This window comes from Hylobates moloch, unplaced genomic scaffold (genome assembly GCF_009828535.3).
Source record: "Hylobates moloch isolate HMO894 unplaced genomic scaffold, HMol_V3 SCAFFOLD_11, whole genome shotgun sequence".
In the NCBI taxonomy this organism is placed as follows: Eukaryota; Metazoa; Chordata; class Mammalia; order Primates; family Hylobatidae; genus Hylobates; species Hylobates moloch.
This window is the reverse complement of record NW_026652286.1, coordinates 60419011-60444743: the sequence shown is the minus strand read 5'-3', so window position 1 is coordinate 60444743 and position 25733 is coordinate 60419011. Positions and strand designations below refer to the sequence as shown.

The 25733-nt window shown below is 37.9% G+C and overlaps 1 protein-coding gene across 1 annotated transcript in view; it reads left to right on the top strand.

The window, feature by feature from the left end:
- The window catches only part of RAB38 (RAB38, member RAS oncogene family), a 63439-nt gene that overhangs the window by 5770 nt on the left and 31936 nt on the right, over positions 1 to 25733 (top strand). The window contains exon 2 of the mRNA XM_032168103.2: positions 19963 to 20243. Within this exon, the coding sequence (XP_032023994.1) occupies positions 19963 to 20243 (281 nt within the window). The remainder of the gene's footprint in view (positions 1 to 19962; positions 20244 to 25733) is intronic.

Here is a 25733-nt window from a genome sequence, read left to right as displayed (position 1 = left end):
GTACCAGTCATTCCCTGTGAGTGTGTCAGGGCTGCACAACTTGAGACAGAATTTCATCGTCTGGCTCTCTAATTCGATCTCCTTTGCTTGAGGATCTCATGCATTCCCAGGGCTTTAACTCTATGCAGATGACTTTAAAACTATGCCTATATCCTTAACTACTCATGAGCTCAGGCTTACAATTCCATCTTCCTGCTGGACATCTCCTCTACAATATCTCACCTATACTGCCTGTGAACATGCGCATAACAAAGTTTGTGTGAAAACAGGATTGTTTTTTCTATTAATAAAGTAATATGTGCCCAGTGTAGCAAAGCTAGAAAACAGAAAAGAAAAACAAGAAAGAAATACAAACTATGTATGCATATTTGCCCCCACTTAATGATAAGTAGTAAATGATGCCATTTGTAAGTCTAAACTAGACATTTGTCCACATTCACTGGACTTTCTAGTTTGTGTTAACCAAAATACCTTACCCCCAGTTACTTAGACTTGAAACCTCTGCCATCTTTTCTCTTTTGACCCTCATATGTCACCAGTCTCCAAGTCAGATAGTACATATGCCTCTGTTTTCCCACTGCCATAGACCAGAGACAGCACTTTTTACATACCTGTTCTGGATCATAGCCTCTTAGCTAGCCCTAATCTCTGCCTCCTCCAGTTCTCAGGTGTATCAAGGCCAAGTTTATCTTCCCAGAACATCTCTCTTTTCTATTGGCTATAGATTACACATGCTGTGATGAGAACAATGGAGGGGATGAGAATAAGGTATTGGGGGGCTGATAATTAGAAAATTAGAAATAAGATAGATCCAAGTCATAGAGAAATTGAGGAATGGGTTTGTGAAGTCCTTGAATTTAAGAAGTGACTGGAGTCCTTGAGGCCTGGTGAAGTCAAAAGGAAACCCAGGATGTATCACCTGTTGTGGTCTTCCTGTGAGGAACAAAGAAACTGTCATTAAGGGCTCAAGTGCTACTTAATTTTTTTTTGTTTTATTTTACTGCATTTTATATAAAATGCAGTTTTAAAACTTGAAGATTTGAGAAGTATAAGATCTTGACTGAGAAAATTTATTAATTCACTTGATAAGCAGAGAAATTTAGGGGTGATTGAAATAAGTTGATCTTTGCTCTTACGGACTTTTAGAGTCTGGTGTGGCATAAAGATATTTATTTCAAAATAATTATTTAGTCATTGAAAAGTGATCTGAGGGAAAGTATCAGGTGCTAAAAGAAAGTCAACCAGGGGACTTACCCCGGCCATAACATGGAGATGAGAAGACATCATGTGGGCTTCAGTAATCTGACCTAGCTGAAGATTACAATGTGTGAGGAAGGAGGTGTTAAGAGGGATGCAGCAGACAAATTAGGAAAGGTCGTATATGCCAAATTAAATGTTAAGAATAGTGAAAGTGAAAATTCCTTACATTTATCAATTTATCAAAGCAATATTTGCAATTTAAATAACACAGTAATTCTAACAAATAGGTCCTCTTACTTCCAGTTTCATAGATGAGGAAGCTGGGCCAAGCGTAAGTAGAACATGACACCTGCTACATAATTGTTGCTTAGTAAAAGTGGTTTGGTGTTAAGCAGTCACTGAGGTTCATACTAAAGTCATCACTCATCTGGTAAATTTTTGAGAATAGATGTTTTGAGTTACACTTAGAATCCTTTCTCTCCCTCTTCTGATGATTCACTTTGGAGATTCCTTGAAAGCTTTCAAACCACTGAGAAGCTTTATTTATGTTACTTTCTTAGATTCTGGGATGCATATTCCCAGAAGAATACAGTGGACCTATTGCTCCTGGGGTGGGAATCAGGTTTATTCCTAGATGATCCTTGTCTTCTAGGGTGGTGAACTAGACTGATGTCCTTCAACTTGGCAAGGTCAAGTCTGAGACTCTAGCCTGGGGTTCTTAGTAATTGAGTTTTACTCATTTTTTCAGCTGTTCAGGAATTTAAGAAGTTATGTGATCTTAAATTGCTCTTTGAAAATAATTCAGGTTTTAACTTCTACCGTTCTCTCCTTCCTTTCATTGCCCACTCTCAAGTACTAATTAAATTTTGTCTTTTCTACCTTATCAAATAAATATCTCATCCATCTTTTCAATAGCCGCATCTTCACAGCTCGCCGGAACTGTTGCAGCAGTTGCCTCCTGCCCATCCCCTCCTCCAGCTTCCCTGCCCATCAGTTTGTAATCGACAGTGGTGATACCCCTCATCATGGTGTTGTTCTCCAGTTGCCATTCTCATTTGGGACCCATCAGTGGAGCCACAGCATTTTTAGAATTAAAGGCGGCTGAACTTTTTAGCATGACAGTCAGGACCATCATAACTGTCACTCATTTGTCATTCTTTCCAGTCTTATCTCTCACATCTATGATTTTTACATTCCAGATATCTTGCAGTGGCCCCAGTATACCTACCTTCCCCTTTATGCTGTGGCTCACACAGTTGTCTCTGGCTAAAAAAAGCACATTCTTCTTGTTAACATAGATAACTGCTGTGGGTCCTTTTCACTCTATCAATATCACCTCCTCCAGAATGTCCATTGAAACCATGACACTCAGGGAAACACTTTCTCTGCTCCCGTAAAGTTCCATGATTACTCCAGATAGAAATAGTTTACTATGCATTGGAATGTTTTTTTCCTCCAAAGTGTATCCCTGGATCCTAACATAGTATTTGGACATGTGGTAGGGACTCAAGTAGTATTTGTTGTTCAATAAAGTTTTTCAGTCAACTATTGCATCAATGCCTTAATTCTAAGATATATCATTGATCTAAACATTTCTTCCATAAAAAATACACTTCTGTTCATGATTGAAAAACTTCATAACTTTATAAACATTAATATATAAAAGTATAATTTAGAATTGAGAAATATGGCAACCACGTTTCTTAAGGAGACATTCTATTTTTTTTTCCAACCATGAAAATTGGGAAGTGTCCTTAAATACTATTCTTAAAAGCTGTGTTTTTGCATTTAACAGTCTCCATAATTTGAAGTGAAATGCCATTCATTTGGATGTCAAATGGCAAAACTGTATCTTTTTTATAATTTAAGAGTATATTATATAAAATAATAACTTTGTGAAAGGTAATTTTACAGAGTTAAAACCCTGAGTACTCATCAAAACCATATCAGTCATTTTATGGATGAGCAAGCTTGATCTGGAAGGGAGGTGACATTAGTTTCTCAGGCCCACAGAGCTTGTTAATGGTAGAATTAAACCAGAACACAAGATTACCTGGCTTATTACCAAGGAAGCTTGAATAATTAAAAACGTATTTTTTAACACTAGGTGTTTGGGTGCTGTCTTCAGCATTGAGTTATAATGATAATCAAATTGGGAAGGCACCCAGCCCTGTGGAAGTTCATGCAGTGGAGAAGAGGAGATAATGGCATAGCACTGGGTACACCCAAAGTCATCCATAGTTTGGCTTTAAATAGCATTTCTAATATCATTTTCTCCCTCCCTCCATGATGAGGTCTAAATTTGAACCATTTGAACTCCTTGCCATTCCTGGCTCATTTCCATGCTTATTGCCTCTGCGCCTTTGCTCCTGCTTGCCCTGCTGGTTCATGTGTCCTTCCCTTTGGAAGCACGTCCAAATGCTACCTGATATCTAAGACCCATCTGAAAAGGCAACTCCTCCACAGAGACTTTCCTAGTTCTCTCTGTCAGTAGTAACTTCTTCCTCCCTTGAGTCCCATGCAACTTTTCTTTCCCTTGTTTGTAGCACTTCTCTAGTTAAGCTTTTTGTTACAGTTATTTTCTACCTATCCAGATTTCCTTCCTGCCATGAGTTATTTGCTGCATAATTTAATGAAATTACTATAGAGTCAGCAAAGAAGTAGAGAAGAAGAAAGCACCAAGAATGAGGAGAACCTAGCAAGGGCAGGCTTTTGGAAGCAAGAGGTAGATAATTTAAGAAAAGGATAGTTAATAGTTTCAAATGTGTTATGACTTTTTGCTCTGAGTCTCTACTTTTTGTAGTTTGTGTTATTCTGATGTATTATTTAACCTTTGTTCCTTATCACTTTTATTTAAATATAACTTTCAATTAATCAGCCTTGCATAAAACTGCTGTTTTAAGAAGAGTGATGAAAACTTATTGATTTAAATTATTTTTGGTTAGACTTTTTTCCCTATAACATGCTATAAATAGCCACCAATTATTAAGTGTCAGGCATAGTTTTATGCATTCATATGCATTATTTTATTTACAGCTCATAATGAGCTTATCTGATGACACGGTTATTAACCCTACTATAGAGATGAGAGAATTCTATAAAAGGCCAGAAAACAGATAAACAAGCTAACAAGCACAGAAAACTTTTCAGAAGTCTTACCAATAGTATGAGATCATGCTGGGATATGCACTGAGATTTGTCTAACTACAAATCCTATTTTCTAGCCATGCTATTCTACTGTTTCCTAATGCATTATAAACAGCATAATAGTTTTTACATCTCGTGGGTTGTTATACGTTGCTTTTAGAAGGTACTCATTATATATTTTAAAATAGTAATTTATTAATTTTTAACCTGTATACTTTTGGATAGATCTAATTATTGAATGCGTTGAATTTTTTTGCGTGCATCATTGCTGACACCATATGGTTGGTTTGACTTATTTTAACAGTCATCTTCATATACTACTTTTAGGCAGGAAAACCACTGTGCCTGAGGGACAGAAGTCTCTAGTTTAAAAATTAAAGCTAAGAATAGCTGTAGTGCTTGTTGGTATCAGAATAAAAATATTTATATGGTTGTACAAGGATCTGTATGCATGTATTGTGTGGTGTGTGTGTCTTAAATTAAAAGAAAAATTACACCAGACTCTAGAGGCTACAGCACAAGTTCTCAAACTTTCTCAGTTCACTGCATCCAAATCCTTAGTGTTGATTTTTTCATTGTGCCTCTAGGCCAAAAACACTACCTAACAATCCTGTTCATTAAATAGCACCAAACAACTAAATAAGTGTTATGTTCTAACAACTTAATAGCCATAAGAAAAAAAAAAGAGAATATATAAATTAAAAGAAAATTATTTTTGTTTCATTGTTAATCACTACAGTCTACTATAGGCATGTGTATGGCTTTGGCCATGAAACACCCTCTCAAACCTTTGAGCTGGAGTGGATGCCACTACCATACCACCGTCATTTCCTGTTTCACATTGATTTTCACATGATTTTTGCTTTTCATCACAGAAACTTCCAAACCCCAGTTTCAAACAGATATAATGACATCAAAAGGAATATAGTGTTAACACTGTGAACTACCTCAAGCTAGTAGTTCCTGGGGTGTCTAATGGATCTTGAGTACTACCGTATTTGCCTTGAAAATTTAAAATATCCTGTTTCACCCATGTGAGTTCACCATGGCACCCCCCAGAGCACGTTGGCATAGATTTTCAGAGTTATAACTCTAGAGGATCTGGAAATTCCTTAAGAGTGAAACCTTTAGAGTCCAGGATCTCTTGGGGGTTATTTATAAAAATTTATTGAATGGCTACTGACTGGTATTGTCTCAAATGCCAAATAATTCAAAAATAGGTTTTTTATGTAATACATTTGAGCTTACAGTTCAGAGGTATTTTAGGTTGTTTAATTATAAACATGAGATGCTGGTCCTTCTGTCTTGATTCACTCCAGCCTCTCATCCATGACTCGGTTTCCTTCCTTCTCCCCCTTTATCCACTGTTGAACCTTGCATTGCTAGATGATCTTTTTATCTCCATCCTCATGAGTTATTTGCTTAAGCTGGTAGCATTGGGCTCCAGTCTAAAATTATTCTGACAAAAAATCTGTTGGGCTACTGTATTAGTACTCATTTTCACATACACACATATATATCACATGCATTGCCTTAAATTTAAATATACATTCAGAATTTAATGAGAATACTTTAGAAAATGTATTTAAAAAGTAGATCACTATAATCCATCCACCTTTTGTTCTATAAGGTAATTACGAATAACAATAAAGCCAATATTTACCTTTTATGCCATTTTATTCTCTTGTTCACTTTAGCTTACTTAATTCAATATACTTCATCTAGCTTTATCTTCTTGTTGAATAGAGACAAAATTTGCCTGTAAGAGATGATAACTAACAGTAGGGTAAAATGAGAACCATTGTTTATGGGGGAACTAAGGAAATTGCTAAAAGAGTTTGGGTGGTTCTGAATTGTGACAGATATTTTTCAGATGGGATCTTAAAAATGGCAAGTTCAGTAGGCATAAAAGTAAATGAGTTAGATCAAAGATCTTCTTTTATTCAGCCTACACCTTTTCCTGCTGGGGTTCCCTCTTGCAAATACGAAATAAGTATTAATTGTTATTTCATTATGCAAAGAGTACTTGTATTACTAGTTCCATTCTATTCTGGAAGTGCATTGTGAGCATAAACTAACAGCCTCTCAGGGTACCTGTGTTGTGGAGACACCGAGTATAGTAATTGAGTAATTCTACACTGGACTCAAGGAATCTACAGTGTAATTGAGGACACAGGCTGCACAGGTTTGCAGCACATAAAAAGCAGTACAAGGCAGGGCCTGATCAAATGGTTGAGCTAGTGATCCAGTTAGTCAGTGCTGTAGGAATATGGAAGAGTGAAGAGATGAGTGTGAGTCCAGGCAGTCATAAAAGTCTCCAAGAAGGTGGAGCTTGGGTACAACCTTAAAGAATGGGTAGAATCTGGTTAGGTGAAGGATGAGGGAGAGGGCACCTTTCAGTGGGAGTGGATTTGCCATGGTATGGGAGTAAGTGGAAGCAAGAAGCAGAACTTAGCAGAGCCTAGCAAGGCATAGGTTGGGACAAAACCTTGACCTCAGTCTGAAAATTAGCCTTTAACTTGCAGATCTAAGAGTGCAACCTCAAAAACCCCACAGGAGGTCAGAGGGTGGAATGGAATCATCATGAAGGCAAGGATTTTTTTCTAGTTATTAGAACAAAACTAGTAACAAGCTGTATGTTCTAGTTACATGTTCCTAGTTATAATTCTGGAAAATTATAGGGATTAAATTTTTTTTGTTAAATGAATGAATGAGAATAGACAAGATGAAATTAGACAATCTTAACTAAAGTGATTTCAGTGGGAGTGGAAAGAAAGTGATGAATGCGACAGACCAGACATGACAGAAAACTCTTAAATACCTAATAAGCCTGCAAGTATCCACTGGGAGAGGAGTAAGGAATTAAGAATTATTCCTTCACTCAGCATGGGGACCATATTGAATGCTTACTATATGGAGTGCAGTGCTTGTCACAGGGGCTGCAGAAATTTGGTTCTGGCTATGGTGTGGCTTGTTATTTTGTTGGGGAAGATTGTACCAGGTAAGTTCTAGGATATACACCTAGGTGACTTGGAAAAATGGTGATTAATTTATATGTTTGTCATTGGTTTGATGGGACAAAGTCATGAAAACAGATGAAAGAGTTTCTGAACCACCGCCAGACTGTTAAATAGGCTTTTATTAAAAGCTGGAAATAACCACCATCACTAGGATGTCAGCCTGATTCTGATTTCAGTATGTGGGTTTCTGCTGAGCTTTCAAAACCAGCATAAGCCATTATGATGTCAGTGTCCTTTTGACCATTGCAGCAATTATAGTTTGATTTTTTTCTTCTAGATTATTATGCAAGGTCCATATTTACTGTTGATTATATATTTACTTTATAGATTTATGTTTTCCACAGTTACTCCCTAGAAATATAGAGAACATCTTGGTGTCACTCTTAGGTCTACTGATTGTTCTATCACCTCAACACATGTATCATTTGGATAGAGTAAATTGATTCTAAGGTAGTATTTCTTAAGAAAATGAGAATGATTATGAAAGCATAATAATCCAGGCTGAAACTTGTTAAAACAGATATGCACAATAATGTTAATTTTCTCCTCCAATAACCATCTATTGATTATTTACTGGAAGTTGGAGTTGAGTATAGAGTAAGTTCATCAGTATGCAGCACTAATTCACAAATACACGGTAAGGCATTTTAGAGGAAGAAGGAGCCTTAATTTGAATTTATTTCCACCATAAAATCTTGAGCTCTTATTGTATCCTAAGGGTGGAGAAATAAGCCTCGGGTTTTGCAATATCAAAACATGGTCAATCTTCTCTCCAGGATTTTCAGTGCCATGGTTAGAGATCCAAGCATGAATGCACAGCATAGTAAGTGTCAGTGGTGTAGAATTTTTAAAATTCTGTGAGTTCATAAAGAAGAGATTCAGTGATTCCAGCTGACAGGACAGGGAAGTATGCACAAATGTGGTGAGATTTAAGGGCACATTTGAAGGATGCATAGGATTTTGTTGAACAGAGTGGGAGTAGAGATGAGGAGGGAATTCAGACTTTGGGCATAAAGATGTAAAAAGGCAAGAGAATCTGGAAAGTAATTTAGGATGAGTTTTAAAAAGAACAAGTAGTCCAATGGGACTTGGCCATGCAGCACTTTGAAGGAAGTGACAAGAGTTTGAAAAAGTGGTTGGAACCAAAAATGTACTACATTACATGATATATCAATGAAGGTGTATTTTTCTTGGGCATGTAGGAGTCACTGAATAGCTAAAACAGCAGAGAGTAATAGTAAGATTTACCTTTTGATAGTGGATTCTAATGGAGATAGAGGTTTTCTTTTCTTTTTTCTAAACTTTTATTATAGATTCGGGGGATACATATGCAGGTTTATGACATAGATGTAGGTATATTGCATGATGTTGAGCTTTGGGGTACAAATGATCCTCTTACTCGGGGAGTGAGCATAGTACCCAATAGTTTTTCCACTTTTGCCCCTTCTTCTCTTCTCACTCGAGTAGTGCCTGGTTTCTGTTGTCATTATCTTCATGTCCATGATTACCTGATGTATAGCTCCCACTTATAAGTGAGGACATGCAGTATTTAGTTTTCTGTTCCTGCATTAATTCACTTAAGGTAATGGCCTCCAGCTACATCTGTGTTGCTGCAAGGGATTTGATTTTATTCTCTTTTTTTGGCTGCATAATATTCCATGATGAATATGTGCCACGTTGTCTTTAACAAGTCCGCCATTGATGGGCACCTATGTTGATTCCATGTCTTTGCTATTGTCAGTAGTACTGCAATGAACATGTGAGTGCACGTCTTTTTGGTAGAATGATTTGCTTTCTTTTGGATATATACAAAAGAATGGAATTGCTGGATTGACTAGTAAGTAGTTCTGTTTTAAGTTCTTTGAGAAATCTCCAAACTGGTTTCCATGATGGCTGAACTAATTTTCATTCCCACTCAAAGTGTATATGCATTCCATTTTCTCTGCAGCCTTGCCAATATTTGTTGTTTTTTGACTTTTTAGTAAATGGTAAACCATTCTGACTGGTGTGAGATGGTAGCTAAGAGTAGTTTTGATTTGCATTTCTCTGGTGTTTAGTGACATGGGATATTTTTTCACGTTTATTGGCTGCTCATATATCTTCTTTTGAGAACTGTCTGTTCATGTTTTTGCCCATTTTTTTTAGTGGGGTTGTTTTCTGCTTGTTCAGTTATTTAAATTCCTTATAAAGTCTGGATAGTAGACATTTGTTGGATGTGTATTTGGTGAATATTTTCTCCCATTCTGTAGATTATCTGTTTACTCTGTTGATAGTTTCTTTTGCTGTGCAGAAGCTCTCTAGTTTAATTGGTTCCACTTGTCAATTTTTTTTTGTTGCAATTGCTTTTGAGGAATTAGTCATAAATTATTTCCCAAGGCCGATGTCCAGAATGGCATTTCCTAGGTTTTCTTCTAGGTTTCTTCTAGCTTCAGATCTTACATTTAAATCTTCATTCCATCTTGAATTAATGTTTCTATATGGTGAAAGGTAGGAGTCAGTATCATTCTTCTGCATATGGCTAGGCAGCTATCCCAGCACCACTTATTGAATAGGGTGTCCTTTCCCTACTGTTCAGTTTTGTCATCTTTGTTAAAGATGAGATGGCTGTACTTGTGAAGCTTTATTTCTGGTTTCTGTATTCTGTTTCATTGGTCTATGTGTCTGTTTTTGTAATATTACCATGCTGTTTTGGTTACGGTAGCCTTATAGTTTGAAGTTGAGTAATGTGATGCCTTTGGTTTTGTTCTTTTTGCTTAGTATTACTTTGGCTATTGGGCTTTTTTTTTAATTCCATATGAATTTTAGGATAGTTTTTTCTAGTTCTGTGAAAAATGATGTTGGTAGATTGATAGGAATGGCATTGAATGTGTAGATTTTTGGGGGGCAGTGTGGCCATTTTAATGATATTGACTCTTCCAACCTATGAGCTTGGAATTTTTTTTTCTTTGTTTATATCGTCTATGATTGTTTTTAGTAGTGTTTCATAGTTGTCCTTGCAGAGATCTTTTACCTTCTTCCTTGGTTAGATGTATTCCTAGGTATTTTATTTTCTTTTTATTTCTTTTTTTTTTTTTTTTTTTTGCTGCTATTGTAAATGGAATTGTGTTCTTGATTTGGCTCTTAGCTTGAACATTACTGGTGGATAGAAATGCTGTTGATTTTTATACGTTGATTTTTGCATCCCGAAATTTTACTGAAGTCATTTATCAGTTCTAGAAGCCTGAAATTTTACTGAAGTCATTTATAGTTCTCAGAGTCATTAGGGCTTTCTAGGTATAGAATCATATTGGCCATAAAGAGAGATAGTTTGACTTTTTGTTTTCCTATTTGGATTTTTTTATTTCTTTCTCTTGCCTGATTGCTTTGGCTAGCACTGCCAGTATTATATTGAATAGGCACAATGAGAATGGGCATCCTTGTGTTGTTCCAGTTCTCAAGGAGATTGCTTCCACTTTTTGCCTCTTCAGTATCATGTTGACTGTGGGTTTGTCATTGATTACTCTTATTATGTTGAGGCATGTGCCTTTGATACCTATTTTCTTGAGGGTTTTTATTATGAAGGGATGTTGGATTTTATCAGAAGCTTTTTCTGAGTCTATTGAGGTGATCATATGGTTTTTGTTTTTAATTCTGTTTATGTAGTGAATCACATTTATTGATTTATATATGTTGAACCAACCATGCATCCTTGCACTGTTTGATCATAGTGAATTGACTTTTTCATGTGCTGTTGGATTTGGTTTGCTAGTGTTTGGTTGAGGAATTTTGTGTCTATGTTTATCACGGATATTGGCCTGTAGTTTTCTTTTTTCATTGTGTCTGTCAGATTTTAGTATCAGGGTGATGCTAGCTTTCTAGAATGAGTTAGGGAGGCGACACTTCTTGATTTTTTGAAATAGTTTTAGTAGGATTGATACCAAGTCTTTTTTGTATGTCTGGTAGAACTTGGCTCTGAATCCATCTGGCCTGCGACTTTTTGGTTGGTAGGTTTTTTATTACTCATTCGATTTTGGAAGTCATTATTGGTCTATTCAGGGTTTTAATTCCATCCTGATTCAATCTTGGCAGATTGTGTGTTTCTAGGAATTTATTCATTTCCTCTAAATTTTCTAGTGTGTTTGCAAAGAAGTGTTTGATAATAGTCTCTGATAATCTTCTGTATTTCTGTGGGATCAGTTGTAATGTCACCTTTGTCATTTCTGATTGGGCTTATTTGGATCTTCTCCCTTTTTTTCTTTGTTAATTTAGCTTGTTGTCTATTGATCTTGTTCATTCTTTCAAAGAACCAACATTTGCTTTCATTGATACTTTGTATGTATTTTTTGAGTTTCAATTTCATTCTGTTCTGCTCTGATTTTAGTGTTTTTTTTGTTCTGATGTTAGATTGTCAATTTAAGATCTTTCTAACTTTTTAAAATTAGCCATTTAACACCATAAACTTTCCTGTTAACAGCATACCAGAGATTTTGGTATGCTGTGTCCCTGTTTTTATTTATTTAAAAGATTTTTTAAAAATTATCCTTTATTTTATTGTTTATCCAAAAGTATTCAAAAGCAAGTTGTTTTCATTTCCATGTAATTGTGTGGTTTTGAGAGATTTTGGTATTGATTTCTATTTTTATTCCACTGTGGTTCAAGAGTATGATTGTATGTTTTCAATTTTTTTCAAATTTATTGAGACTTGCTTCATGTCTGGGCATGTGTTCAATCTTTCTATGTTCTGTGCAAATGAGAAGAATTATTCTGTGGTTGGTGGGTAGAGTATTCCGTAGATGTCTGTTAGGTCCAATCAGTAAGTGTCAAATTCAAGTTCAGAATTTCTTTGTTAGTTTTCTGCCTTGATCATTTCTCTGATACTGACAGTGGGATATTGAAGTCCCCCACTATTATTGTGTGGTTGTCTCTGTCTTTTCAGAGGTCTAGAAGTACTTGTTTTATGAATCTGACTACTCCAATGTTGTGTGCATAATATATTTAGGACAGTTAAGTCTTATTGTCGAATTTATTATTATGTGATGGCCTTTTTGGTCTTATTTGACTGTTGCCAGTTTAAAGTGTGATTTATCTGACATAGTAATGACAACCTGGGCTCTTTTTTGTTTTCTGTTTGTGTGCTGGATCTTTCTCTAATCCTTTACTTTGAGCCTATGGGTGTCATTACATGTGAGATGGATCTCTTGAAGATAGCATATGGATGGGTTTTGTTTTTGTTTCCGACTTGCCATTCTGTGCCTTTTAAGTGGGGAGCTTAGACCATTTACGTTCAAGGTTAATATTTATGTTTGAGGTTTTGATCTTATCACAAAGTTATTAGCTGGTTTGCTTTGAAATATAAGTTTCTATTGTGTGGTTGCTTTATAGGGCCTGTGGGCTATGCACTTAAGTGTATTTTTGTGGTAGTCAGTATAGTTTTTTCATTGCCATATTTAGAACTCCCATAAAGATTTCTTGTGAGGCTTGTCTAGTGATAACAGATTCCCTTAGGACTTACCTGTTTTGAAAGATTTTTAAAATCTCCTTCACTTACGAACTTAGTTTGGTGGGATATGAATTTTTCTTTTTTTCTTGAGACAAAGTCTTGCTCTGTCACCCAGGCTGGAGTGCAGTGGCACGATCTTGGCTCACTGCAACCTCCACCTCCCAGGTTCAAGTGTTTCTCCTGCCTCAGCCTCCCAGGTAGCTGAGACTACAGGTGTGTGTCACCACACTCAGCTAATTTTTGTATTTTTATTAGAGACGGGATTTCATTATGTTGGCCAGGCTAGTCTCGAACTCCTGACCTCATGATCCGCCTGCCTCAGCCTCCCCAAGTGCTGGGGTTACAGGCATGAGCCACTGTGCCCGAATGGGATATGACATTCTTGATTGGAATTTCTTTAAGAATGCTGAAAATAGGCCCCCAGTCTCTTCTGGCTTGTAAAGTTTCTGCTGAGATGTCCACTGTTAGCCAAATGGGGTTTCCTTTTTATGCAATTTGACATTTTTCTTTAGCTGCCTTTAAGATTTTTTTCTTTAGCATTGATCTTGGACAATGTGGTGACTATATGCCTTAGTGATGTTCATTTTGTATATTATCTGGCAGGTGTTTTCTGGATTTTTTTATATCTAAATGTCTACCTGTCTAGCAAGGTTAGGGAAATTTTCTTGAATTATCCCCCCAAATACGTATTCCAGGTTTTTAAATTTTTCTTCTCTCTCAGGAATGCCAATAATTTGTAGGTTTGATCTTTTCACATAATCCCACATTTGTCAAAGACTTTCTTCATTTAAAAAATATTCTCTTTTTTTATGTATGTCTGACTGGGTTAGTTCACAAGACCAATTCTCAAGCTCTGAAATGGTTTCTTCTGCTTGGTTCAGTCTACTGATAAAGCTTTCAATTGTATTTTGAAGTTCCTTAAGTGAGTTGTCCAATTCTAGAGGCTATGATTAATTACTTTTTAAGGTTTATCTCCTCCTTCATTTTCTGGACTGCTTTAGATGTTTCTTTTCAATCTTGTATTGGATCTCATTGAGCTTCCTTGCAATCCATGAGTTTCTATTTTCATTAGGGACCTTTGCTAGAAAGCTAGTGCAATCCTTTGATGGTGTCACTGCATTCATATTTTTCACAGTATCAGGATTTTTGTGCTTGTTCCTTTTCATTTGGAAATTTTGGCACTTCTAATTTTTATAATTATTTTCATGTTTATAGGATTTTTTTTTCTTTATTTCCCTATCATACTATTGCTATTTTTTTCTTTCCTTTTTCCTTTCCCTTTCCCCCACTCCGTAGAGTCTTTTGGTTTTGCTTCTGCAGCCTTATGTACTTCTTTCTGCAGGTTTTTTATTGGGCTGTGCAGTTTGACCTATAAGTCAGTAGATAGTGCTTATGCATGATAGTAGGCTGTGGCCAATGTGGCTAGGTATATACTTGATCCTTATTTACTGGTGGAAGCTCTCTGTTGCCTCAGGCAATGGGCTGATACTTGGAACACACAGTGGTCTGAACTCCCTGCTCAGCCAAGGGGATTGGGGGCCACAGTGGGTGGGGCCAGACCAGGTAGGTTCATCTACAGGTCCCCTAATGGCAGGTGCAAGCAACTGTGCTGAGGGAGAATCTGGGGGGGGAGCACCAAATGTCCAGTTGTGTACCTCAGCATCAAGCTGGGAAATCTCCTCAGCCCCAACTGTATGGGAAGAGTAGCAGCCTATAAACCCCTAATCCAAGAGAGTAAGTGCTTCAGATGCCTAGAGAGCTGCCTCGATGTAGAGCAAAGAGGCTATCCTTGCACCGCAATCTCTGCACAGGAGGGGTGGGATGGCTCAGTCTGCCAATTCAGGTGAGCTGGTGCTTCTAATGGCTGGAGATTTGCCTGGGCATGGAGCAGAGAGTGCCTTTTTGCCTCTTAGTCTATGTTCAGGACAGGTGTGGTGGCTCAGGCTGCTGGGCCAGATGAGCAGGTGCTTTGAATGCCCAGAGATCTGCCCTGGTGTGAAACAGCTAGCCTCCCAGCACCAGGCTGACTGCACAGAATGAGTGGTGCAGGTCAGACTACTGCTCCAGGTGAACAGGTCATCTGAATGCCTGGATATCTGCCTAGCCATGGAGTGGAGAGGGACTTGCTGTACCACGATCTATGTCTGTCATGGGTGGGGCAGGTCAGGCTGCTGGTCCAGGCAAGTGGGTGCTCCAAATGCCTGGATTTCTGCCTGGGAGTAGAGCAGAGAGGGCCCTGCTACACCACAATCTCAGGGGAGCAGGCTGGACACTTGCAGATTGGTTCTAGATTGCCAAGCTGTCCCTAGATACAAGTATTACTGCCCAGTAGAAACTGCAGCTTTATCAGCTCTCCTCCTGTCCCAAGGTTGTGACAGAGGAGAACACAATTCTAGCACCTACTGCTGAGGGGCTTTCCACAGTTCTGGCTGTGGAGGCTCCTACACAACTCTAGAGTGAGTGCTCTGGTCTCTGGCTAGAGATTAAAATGAATGGTTGCCTTTCTATGCACTCGGATTAAAAATGGCATCCTGATCTTGGTCCTGGGTCTGGGAAAATGTCTGCAGCTGTTCCTCATGTCTTTCCCTCACAATGTCTCCAAGAAACTCCACAAGTTAGCTCTAGGGCTTGGGAGAAACAAAGTTCCTTCCCTTGGCATGCTTTGCTGGGATCCCCAATGGAAAGGCAAGTCACAGAGGGAGGCCCTCTGCCTCTCTCACGTACCTGAGCTCCTCTCACTTTTATTAGCTGAATGCCATCAAAGGGACTGTTTGCCCATGTTCCCCTCCCTGGGATTTGGGGTGTCCTTCAATTTGGGTTGTCCTGGTGGATTCCCATTTTCCTTCTTGATATAAAGCCCACACAGTTGGTCTTTATGCACTATCTTGCTATTTCCATGTGGCTGAGGCATGCTAAAAGGCTCTAATCTACTCTCTTGGGGGAAAAAAAAGAAATAGCAGTTTTAAGACTAGGTCATACACTAACATCAGTTAGAGATGGCTTAAAAACACAAATTCCTGATCTCTGCACAAAAACAACACAATACAGAATCTCTGAGAAGTACAACCCACCCAGGGGTGGGTATTTCTTAGGTGCCAGAGGTGATTTCTTATGCTGCCAGAATGGCAGCTGCTGAAGACTTGTGCTTACATTTATGTTTATATTTGGGGAGAGAGATTGATGAGAGCCTAGATACTGAGATCCCTTTTAGGGAGCTGCCAGGGGTCCAGGTGAGGAGCAATGAGGGGCTGAGGTGGAGCAGGAGCAGTGCTGGGGGAGAGGAGGGGCAGAGCCAAAGGCTACCTCTGAAGTAGAAATGTTAGTTGGATACTGGAGCCTCTTTGGTTGAAGGATTGAGGAGGGAGTTAGAAGATGACTTGAAGCAAAAATACTGCTAGATACACATTTTAGCTGTGATGCTTGTGTGTATTTTTAGCTGAGTCTATGACACCACGTGGACCATTTCTGGCTGTTGGGACAGAGGGCCAAAGTTTGATTTAATCTAAGGCATGAGGAAGGAGCTTTTGAGATCAGCCACGCCAAGTTCATTTTATAGATAAGAAAACTGAGTCTCAGGGAGATAAATACATGTGTCTGAGCCTGTTCTGGTAACCAGTAAGTAAAATTAAGACCATGTCTTCTGACTTTTCAAGTTGGTGTCTTCTGCTGTGAGATTATCTAAATAGTTCCTGCAGCCATTATATTAACTTTTGTGATTTGGTTGATTCCTTTCCCATTTAACACCCTTCATAGCTGAAAGCTGAATCATGAGCCACATCTACACTGCTATGAAGTGTGTGTTTAAGAGCATTGGGACCTCTGTGGAAGTGGATTATTTTCAGTGCAGTAATCCAGTGTGACAAAACTTAGTTTAGAAATTCCTCCTGGGCAAAAACTGTGTATTTCCAGCACAAAGTATAGAGCTTTAGCCACATTAGCTATTCCATAAGTGTGTGTTGAATAAGTGATCTAAAACCAAGGGAAGTTTTTGAATTATAGTCATTTTTTAAAAAGTAAATTTAACTATGATGAATTCATCAGGTCTCTACTTTGCCCAAAAGTAGGCACTCACTCTGAGTCACATGGTTCTCATTCTTTGAATAAGAAAGAGCAAAGAGGACTGTCAGCTGACAAAGGAAGGAAAAAATGTGAGTGCTAGAAATGCTCTGATCTAAATGTGACCTCTTGCTGGAATGCCAAAAATATAAACTTTCCAAGTGGCCTGGCTCAGTGACCTGAACATATAAACATCTTTTCTTTGTAGAAACAAGCTGTCTTCTTCTTATTTCTGATCTGACACACATACATTCACAAACTCAAACACACATACACACACACATACACACACACACATTTTCATTTTTGATTCTCTATGAAGGCATAGCCTATGTATTGCTTTTTGTATGGTCTTAAAATAACTCTTTATCATATATTTAAAGTGCAAAATCTTTATTCTTGAGGACTGCCTTATTCTACTATGAAAACCTCTGGACAAGCAGATTATTGAATAACCCATGACTTTGCTCTTCATCTGATTAGATCCTTGAAAGAGATCATAAGACATCCTTTAAAAGCCTAAAGGCCTTGGAAGTTCTGAGTAATCACAGAAGGCTTTTTTCCCCTGTTTTTCTGAAATGTCATGGCCACCCTGGGCAGTTTCAAAGGAGATCACTGTTTGCACCAGGAATTTAAAAAGAAAAAAAGAAATTTAAAACTTATTTGGGAAAACTAAAAGTTCATCTGTGGCTTATGTGTCATGTGGAAAGTATTTTGCCCCTTTCTTTCGTTGACTAGACAACTGTGGGATAAAAAAATGCATCTCTGGTATAACCCATATAAGAAATACTAGGCCGGGCGAGGTGGCTCACGCTTGTAATCCCAGCACTTTGGGAGGCCGAGGCGGACGGATCACGAGGTCAGGAGATCCAGACCAAGGTGAAACCCCGTCTCTACTAAAAATACAAAAAAATTAGCTGGGCGTGGTGGCGGGCGCCTGTAGTCCCAGCTACTCGGAGAGGCTGAGGCAGGAGAATGGCGTGAACCCGGGAGGCGGAGCTTGCAGTGAGCCGAGATTGCGCCACTGCACTCCAGCCTGGGCGACAGAGCGAGACTCCGTCTCAAAAAAAAAAAAAAAAAAAAAAAAAAAAAAGAAATACTGTAAGATCGTCATGTGCTGGCTGTGACAAAATACTCTTTTTTTCCAGCGATACTTGCTTGTGCACACAGGCACACACACTGGGACCAGAGCCCTCGACCTCCATTCATTTTCACTAAGTGTTTAGGGAGCCTTCTCCTACAATTTCAATGCTACTACCAATGTAAATATAACCATCTACAAAACAGCTTGCTAACTTGAATTAAAACTTACCATCATAAAGTTTTTAGCTCAAAATTGAGGGTGAAGTGTTCTTCTTAGAGATATGTTAACCTATATTTTCCTAGATACATCCCAGTTTTAGCATTTTACTCTTTCCAAGAAAAGTCGACTTGTTAAATACACACTAACTTTGTTTTAATTTATATAACTTTATAAGACTCTTAACATAAATAAATTCCCAAACCAGAATAAAAAGGCTTTGTCTGGTCACATATTTCTCGGGTTTTGAGTTCAGAAAATACAAGTCTTCATTAGCCCCTGTCTTCAGCAACCATTAACTGACAGAGTTAGAAGTAGTAGGATTTTGTTCATTTTTGTTATTCAGCTGAAATACTTGTAATTTTTTTGTCACAAACTCTGATCTGAAACTCTGATTTCAGAACTTTTGCCATATTGTCTTTCATATTATTTAACATGCTGCCAAAAGAGAAGGAAAACTCAAGTATAAGGTACTATGCTGGGTGCGTTGCATATATTAATTCACTTCATCCACATGGCAACACTCTGTAGTACATATTATTATTGCCAATTTGCAGATAAGGAAGAATAAACTTAGAGTGCTTAAGAAACTTGACAATATTCAATCAGAACATTAAGCATCAGAGCAAAACTGATTGCAGCTTATTCTAATTCTAAAACCAATCCTTATCCTAAACAACAACAACAAAACTTATTTAGTGTTTTGCTGTAGGAGAGCTTTTCTTATCCAATAGGTTGTAGAGTATTTAAGGGTAGAGACTATCTAGTTTACTGTTACATTCTGAGCAAGAGTCCAGAAACTGGCATCAATATAATAGATGTCCAATAAATATCTGTTCAGTCAAATTCAATGGAATGGTCTTCTGGTCCTGGTATCTAAGCCTGCAGAGGAGAGTACAAGCCTATAATTTAGTAGTTGAGAGTATTTAATGTTGGTAAAAGACTGTGAGCTCTAGATTCAAACAGCTCAGGTTTTGATTATGATTTCTTAAGCTTACTATCTGTATGATTTGAGAATGTTACTTAGACCAAGTCTCAATTTTCTCACTTTAAAATGGGGGTAATAATTGCACCTTAATGATCACTTATGTAAATCACGTTTCTCATGGTTAGTAAACATGAATGAATGGTAGCTAGTATAATAACCTTTAATTGGACTAGATTGAGGATCCCTTTTAAACATACTCCATAATTTTGTTATTTATTATGTTTATTGTTTAGAATCTGTCTTCCCATTAAAATGTAATCTCCATGGTGGCAGTGATTGTTATGTTTTAATCAGAGCATCCCAAATATTTAGAACAGTGTTGCCCAATTGAATGTTCTATACTGATGGAAATGTTTCGTTATTGGCATAGTCTAATACAGTAGGCACTAGCGACATGCAGTTACTGAACACTTGAAATGTAGCTAGCTAGGGTGACAGAATACTTGAATTAAAAATTTTGTTTAGTTTTTGTTCATTTAATTTAAATAGCCATATGTGGCTACTGGAATACTATATTTGCATAGGTCTAGACTATTACATGGTACACAGAAATTTCTCAGTACATATTTGTTAAATGAATGAATTCCCTTCTGAACTCAAAAATCAAGAACAAAGCTGCATGATTGCATATTTAGTTCACTCTTTAAAGATTATCAATAAAGATGAAGCACTTTACTGATTGACTTGCTAATCTTGGAGGCTTTATGAAGTTCTAATATGATTCAGTTTGCAATTTTAATACATTTTTATTTTTATTTCTTTTTGGTGTCAGGTCAAGAAAGATTTGGAAACATGACAAGGGTCTATTACCGAGAAGCTATGGGTGCATTTATTGTCTTCGATGTCACCAGGCCAGCCACATTTGAAGCAGTGGCAAAGTGGAAAAATGATTTGGACTCCAAGTTAAGTCTCCCTAATGGCAAACCGGTTTCAGTGGTTTTGTTGGCCAACAAATGTGACCAGGGGAAGGATGTGCTCATGAACAATGGCCTCAAGATGGACCAGTTCTGCAAGGAGCACGGTTTCGTAGGATGGTTTGAAACATCAGCAAAGGTAATGTGACTTTAAATAATAAGCTTAATACAAGCAAGGTTCACAAAGAAAATGGCACATAATCATCACCATCATCGTAATGATAATAATATGTTTGTTTAGTGATTTATGGTTTTTAAATTGCTCTAAGCCCTTTCTCATCTCAATGCAATGAGTAGGTAAGGCAGGAATTATTATTTACAATTTAAGATCATTGTGGCAAGAGGAGCAAAGCAGCTTATACAAGGTTACAATAGTAATAGTTGATAACTGTTTGCTTGTGTTTGCTTTTTGAGGTCTTACTATGAGCCAGGCATATTTTGCATGCATTTTGCTATTTAGTCCTCACCACAACTTTATTAGGTGAGTATGATTTTATAGTAAAGGCCTTATTCATGTGTTAGTTAATTTACACAATCAACATTTAATATGTTCACCTGAACGTCAGGAATTATGCTTGCTCCTAGGAAAGAAAAGATGGCAAACACTACATTGGGCATACCGGAATAGTGGGGTAACAGAGAATAGACAGCAAGCACAAATGTGAAGAACACAGCATAGCTCAGCCATGCTGTCTCCCCTGGATAGCAGAAAAGTGGCAGGAGGTGGAGCTGGGGCAGGGCTGGAAGATGAAGGATCCTGTATGGTGTGATGAAGATAATATACTTCTCATTGTTTCCTCATGTTGCCATCTGATATGTCAGGTGCCTGGCTTTTGTTCTACTCTCTTTTGGTTTTTGCCTGTATTTTAAAAATCTCAGTATCACAGGAGAAAAAAACCTTTCATGGCAAAATTTGAAAATCCGTAAAAAACCATAACTAAAATTTTAAAAGAATAACCATTTTTGCTGTATTTTCTGATTTTTGTGTGTGTGCATATAATCACGTTATTAGGATTGCATTTTACATGGTTTTATATCATGATTTTTCCACTTTTATTCAAATATTAAATGTTCGTAGAGAACAGGTACTGCACTAGTTTTTGGAATTCAGCTGTGAATAAGATAGCCATGGGCTCCGTACTTATGGAGTTCACACTTTGGCCTTATAGTGAACATGTGTGCACCTCATTAGCAAATGGTTTGAAAATATTGCTGGAATGGTCATCATTACAATAGGCTGAGGAGGAACCTCTAATGGGTTTTCTACTGGAAAGTAGAATGGTCCAATTTGCCTTAGAGAAACTATAGGAAGATGGATTGGAGGGCGGTGAACCAGGAGACACAGTGGCATGGTAGTTATCATGTTTTATGGGAACATAATGAGACCTTAAACTGGAGTAGTGGCTATAGATAGGAAAGAAAACTTGGATTTGAGAATACCACCAAATTACAAAGACCAGCACAATTAAGCAAGCACTTGGATTGGAGATGATGGAGAGGAAGAAAAGGGCAGTGGTGCCACTTTCTCTGTCACAGCTTTATTTTAGCTTTGAAGCTAAAAATAAAAATGTTAATGTGTATCCTTCTGCTGAGAAAAGGAATATATCTAATACTGTTCTCTATAAGATGATATTAGTTTCTTTTAGGGAGAGGAATGGATGTTTCACAGTGTAGTGGACATTTCTCATGTTGTTTGACTTTCTAACAACTGTTAAATACATTTGCTATCTTTGGGGAATCTCCAGCTGTAGGAAGCTCACCTCTCCATAAAAACTCATAAAACTTTCTTCTTTTGCTTCCTTTGCAGCTAGGCACAGGCAGATGACCTAGATTCCACCAATTGTAGGTTGTAGGCATCCATCTCCAAATAATTCAGATAAAGTTATAAGATGTATCTCCACTGACTTAATTTGTCACAGCACATTTAACCCTGTATTTTTAGCTGATCTGATTTGAGCTCGTTATACTTAGGGACATAAAAGGAAGGGCCGGATTTGAAATCTAAAACCAGAGCAAACTTAGAATCATAATATACAGGAAATGATGGCTGTGTTTAATAGTGATTTCACATAATGTCCACCAGTCTGTAGTACAACTATTTGAATCATCATTTATGACAGATTATTAATGCCCTACATGAAGAATGAAAATTGTTTTCTGAAGCTGGGAATAGGTGAAGGGTATGAGTCTCAAATTCAAGCTAGTTATCTATTTAAGGATCAATATAAATTAATAACAATATTTTATCTTTAGCTAATCAATTCTCTAGAGGTTCCCTACATCAATGCTTATAATTTATCAGACAATCTGAGATCCAGCTGTAACTAAGATACTGTATAATAGAATAGAAATGAACGATCAGAGGCTATAACCATAGTTTGGTTTGTAGAAGGCAGGGTGTTGCATATGTCATTCTATCCTGCATGGTTCATATTTTCACTACTTAGAGCTCAGATCTTTCCTGTTTCATGTTTGGACAATCATAATAACCTGACTCCAGACTTTGCTCAAAGTAGTGTTTTGCATGCTGTTAAAAACTTAACCTGCTCAAGGGATGACTTTGATTTTGTCACTGCCTAGTTCAAGAATCTTCTGTAGGTTCTACTTCTTAATGATTTAAATTTAGACACCCTAGAACATGCATTAGCAAACTATGAACTGTGGGCCAAATATGGCCTGCCCTGTATTGTAAATAAAGTTTTGTTGGAACTCAGCTGTACTCATTGGTTTACATGTTGTCAATGGCTGCTTTTATGTTACAACTACAAAGTTAAACAGTTGTAACAGAGACCTTATAGCCTGCAAAGCTTCAATTATTTACCATCTGACAATTTATGCTTCAAAGTTTACCACTGATGTCTCAAAATAAGAATAGCTTCTCTTTAGCCAACCACTGTGCTAGTGGCTTTACATACATTTTAACTTATCCTTGAAATAATCTTGTACGGTAAGTACTGTTACTTTTTCTGTTCACAGATGAAGCAATTAAAGTTTAAATTAGAGAGTGACTAGCTAAAGATCTCATAGTGGTATGTGGAAGAGTCAGGATTTCAAGCTAGATGTGCTGACAGAACAGCTTAGCCACCCAACCACCACATTCACTACCATATAACCTTTTCTAGTCTGACCGTATGTAATAACTATTAATTGAGCAATTGATACATGGTAGACCAGGGACTGGGATAGATAAATGAGCAAAATGTGGTCCTGATCTCTAGGAGTTTAAAGTCTAATGACAGATATACAGATGTGTAAATACGTCTTCCAAGAAATGTGACAAAATGGAGCAATTCACATGGAATTGTTGGGTGAGTTGGATAAGGAAAGGCCTTTTCTCACATGTACTTTTCTTCTAGCCATTGTCAGAACTACCTATCTTTTTCTCACCTTTCTGCTTTTGTCCATGATGGTCACGCTGTATGGGATTATAATGCAGTGGACATTCTTTGTCTGCATTTCATTTTGCCCAGCAAAGTCCAGCTCTGGATGTGAGAGAAGAAACACAGAAAAATATCCTGGCTTTGGTAGTAAGGAGTCTCCAGAGCCCAAATTAGAATCCCTGATTCTGATACTCTGCCCCAACAAATAATTCTTGCTCTGGCTAAGTATTAACTCTTTCTTCAGGAATTGCCTGACTCCAACACCTTTTTCTACAGATACCTATGGAAAGGGACTTAAGCAATTCATGACACCATGGGCTGGCTGTAAAAGAGGATCCATGCTTCAGTGCACAGGATGCTCCAAGAATCTCTTGAAATTATATGTGCAACTTTAATTATTTATAGAGAGGGCAATCACTTATTGCATACTAAGAACCTTCCAGGCATTTCACAGCTGTTATCACTAATTCCTACAATAATGAAGCATTATTCCTATTTTCCATAGAGAGAAGGAGTCATGGCATGATTAAGGGACTTGCTCAAAGCCATGCAGCCTTGTGTCATGATTCTGACCCCTAGCTATCTGGTCAAAGCCCACATTTTCCATGATCAGCAAAAGTGCTTCCATGCTTCTCAGCAGTCTTTCTCAGATTCAGAATTCCTTGTGACCCTAGAGCTGAGTCTAGTTGAGGAAAGGCCTGTTTTTCTGAGGTCAGAAGGATGCAGTCACTCAGCTATCTACACCATGGCCTCATCTCTCTAGGCAAGGACTATCCATCAGAAGAGAGGGCTGAAATGCACTATATGAGCTGTCCTGGCATATATCTATCTCCTAGGTAGTACCAGGCATGTCTGTTGGAGAGAGGACACCTCTTGAGGAAACCTGTAGAGGCCATATGATGTATGAGGGTAGGAAGGTAGGAGGGGAACACAGACTTGTAAAATCTGTAGACTTTCCAAAGGCAGAGATGGAAGGATAAAGGTATTCTAGGCAGAGGGAACAGCACGTGAAAGCCATGGAGTTGAGAAATAACAGAAAGTGCTGACAATGCTGAGATTCAATGAGGCTAAAGTATAAGGTGGAGGGGAAACAGAGGGCAAAACTTTGCAGTGTGTCAAACCATGTCCATTAGCATAAACTCTTCTGGCTGAGAATCCTAATGGACTGTAGAAGTCTGAACTCAAAGATTCAGCAGTTTCTTAGTAATGTCCGAAAATCAAAGGGTGACCATATTTGATTTTTATTAAAAGACAAATGCCAACTAAATAACAAATCTTATGAAATTAGTGCCTTTTCCTTAGAAAATTTGGCAAATCCTAATATAAGGCATAGGGCTTTTCATCCTCAGCACTATTGCATTTGGGGCCAAATAATTCTTAGCTGGGATTGGGAGGGAAGAGTGTGTGTACTGTGCAAGGTAGGATGTTTAGAAACATCCTTTGTTTCTACCCACTTAAGATCAGTAGCACCCAACACCCCAATCAGTTGTGATAATCAAACATATCTCCAGACATTGCCAAATGTCATCTCGTTGGAGGGGCAAAATCACTCCCCACTGAGACCACAATTAAACAGTCATCAAAAAATATGTCTTGTGCCCAGTTGGTTATGCTGTTTTCTAGGGGTGGGGACAGAGTCAGGTCTGCCTTGATTCTATCTGAGAAAAAAAGAATCCTTGTAGGCCTGTTTCCATGAGCCTGTGGGAGGAAGAAAACATCTAGAAAGTAAGGCGTGTTATCTTTGAGCTTGGATCTTTCCTCCTGGATCTCTATCTCTAGCCATGGACTTGTTTCTAAAACTTCAGACTTTCATATTCCTCTGGATCTCTACTTGGATATCACTCAGAGAACTCCTCAAACCCAACATATCTGAAACGGAATTCATCAGCTTTTCTGAAAATATAATTATCCAATTTGGAGACCCTACATCCACACAGACACTCAAGCTGGATACCATATAACCAGGTCACACATTCTTTAGAAACCCCTCATTCTTGAGCATAGAAGACCCCAATAGTGAGATTTTCTTCTGCTTCTCCAAGCCTATCTCTACTCCTTCCATTTATTCCATGGTTGTGCTAAATTGCATCAAGTCCCCCATCACACCTTTGTATTTCCCCTGCCTGGAACATGCTTCCTAGCTTTATGCACCTGTCTCTCACTCTTCCTTCAGGACTTGGCTCTAGCATTACCTGTTACAGTCTCTCCTATACCTTACCATGCTATGTTAAGATGATTTCCTTATGGGG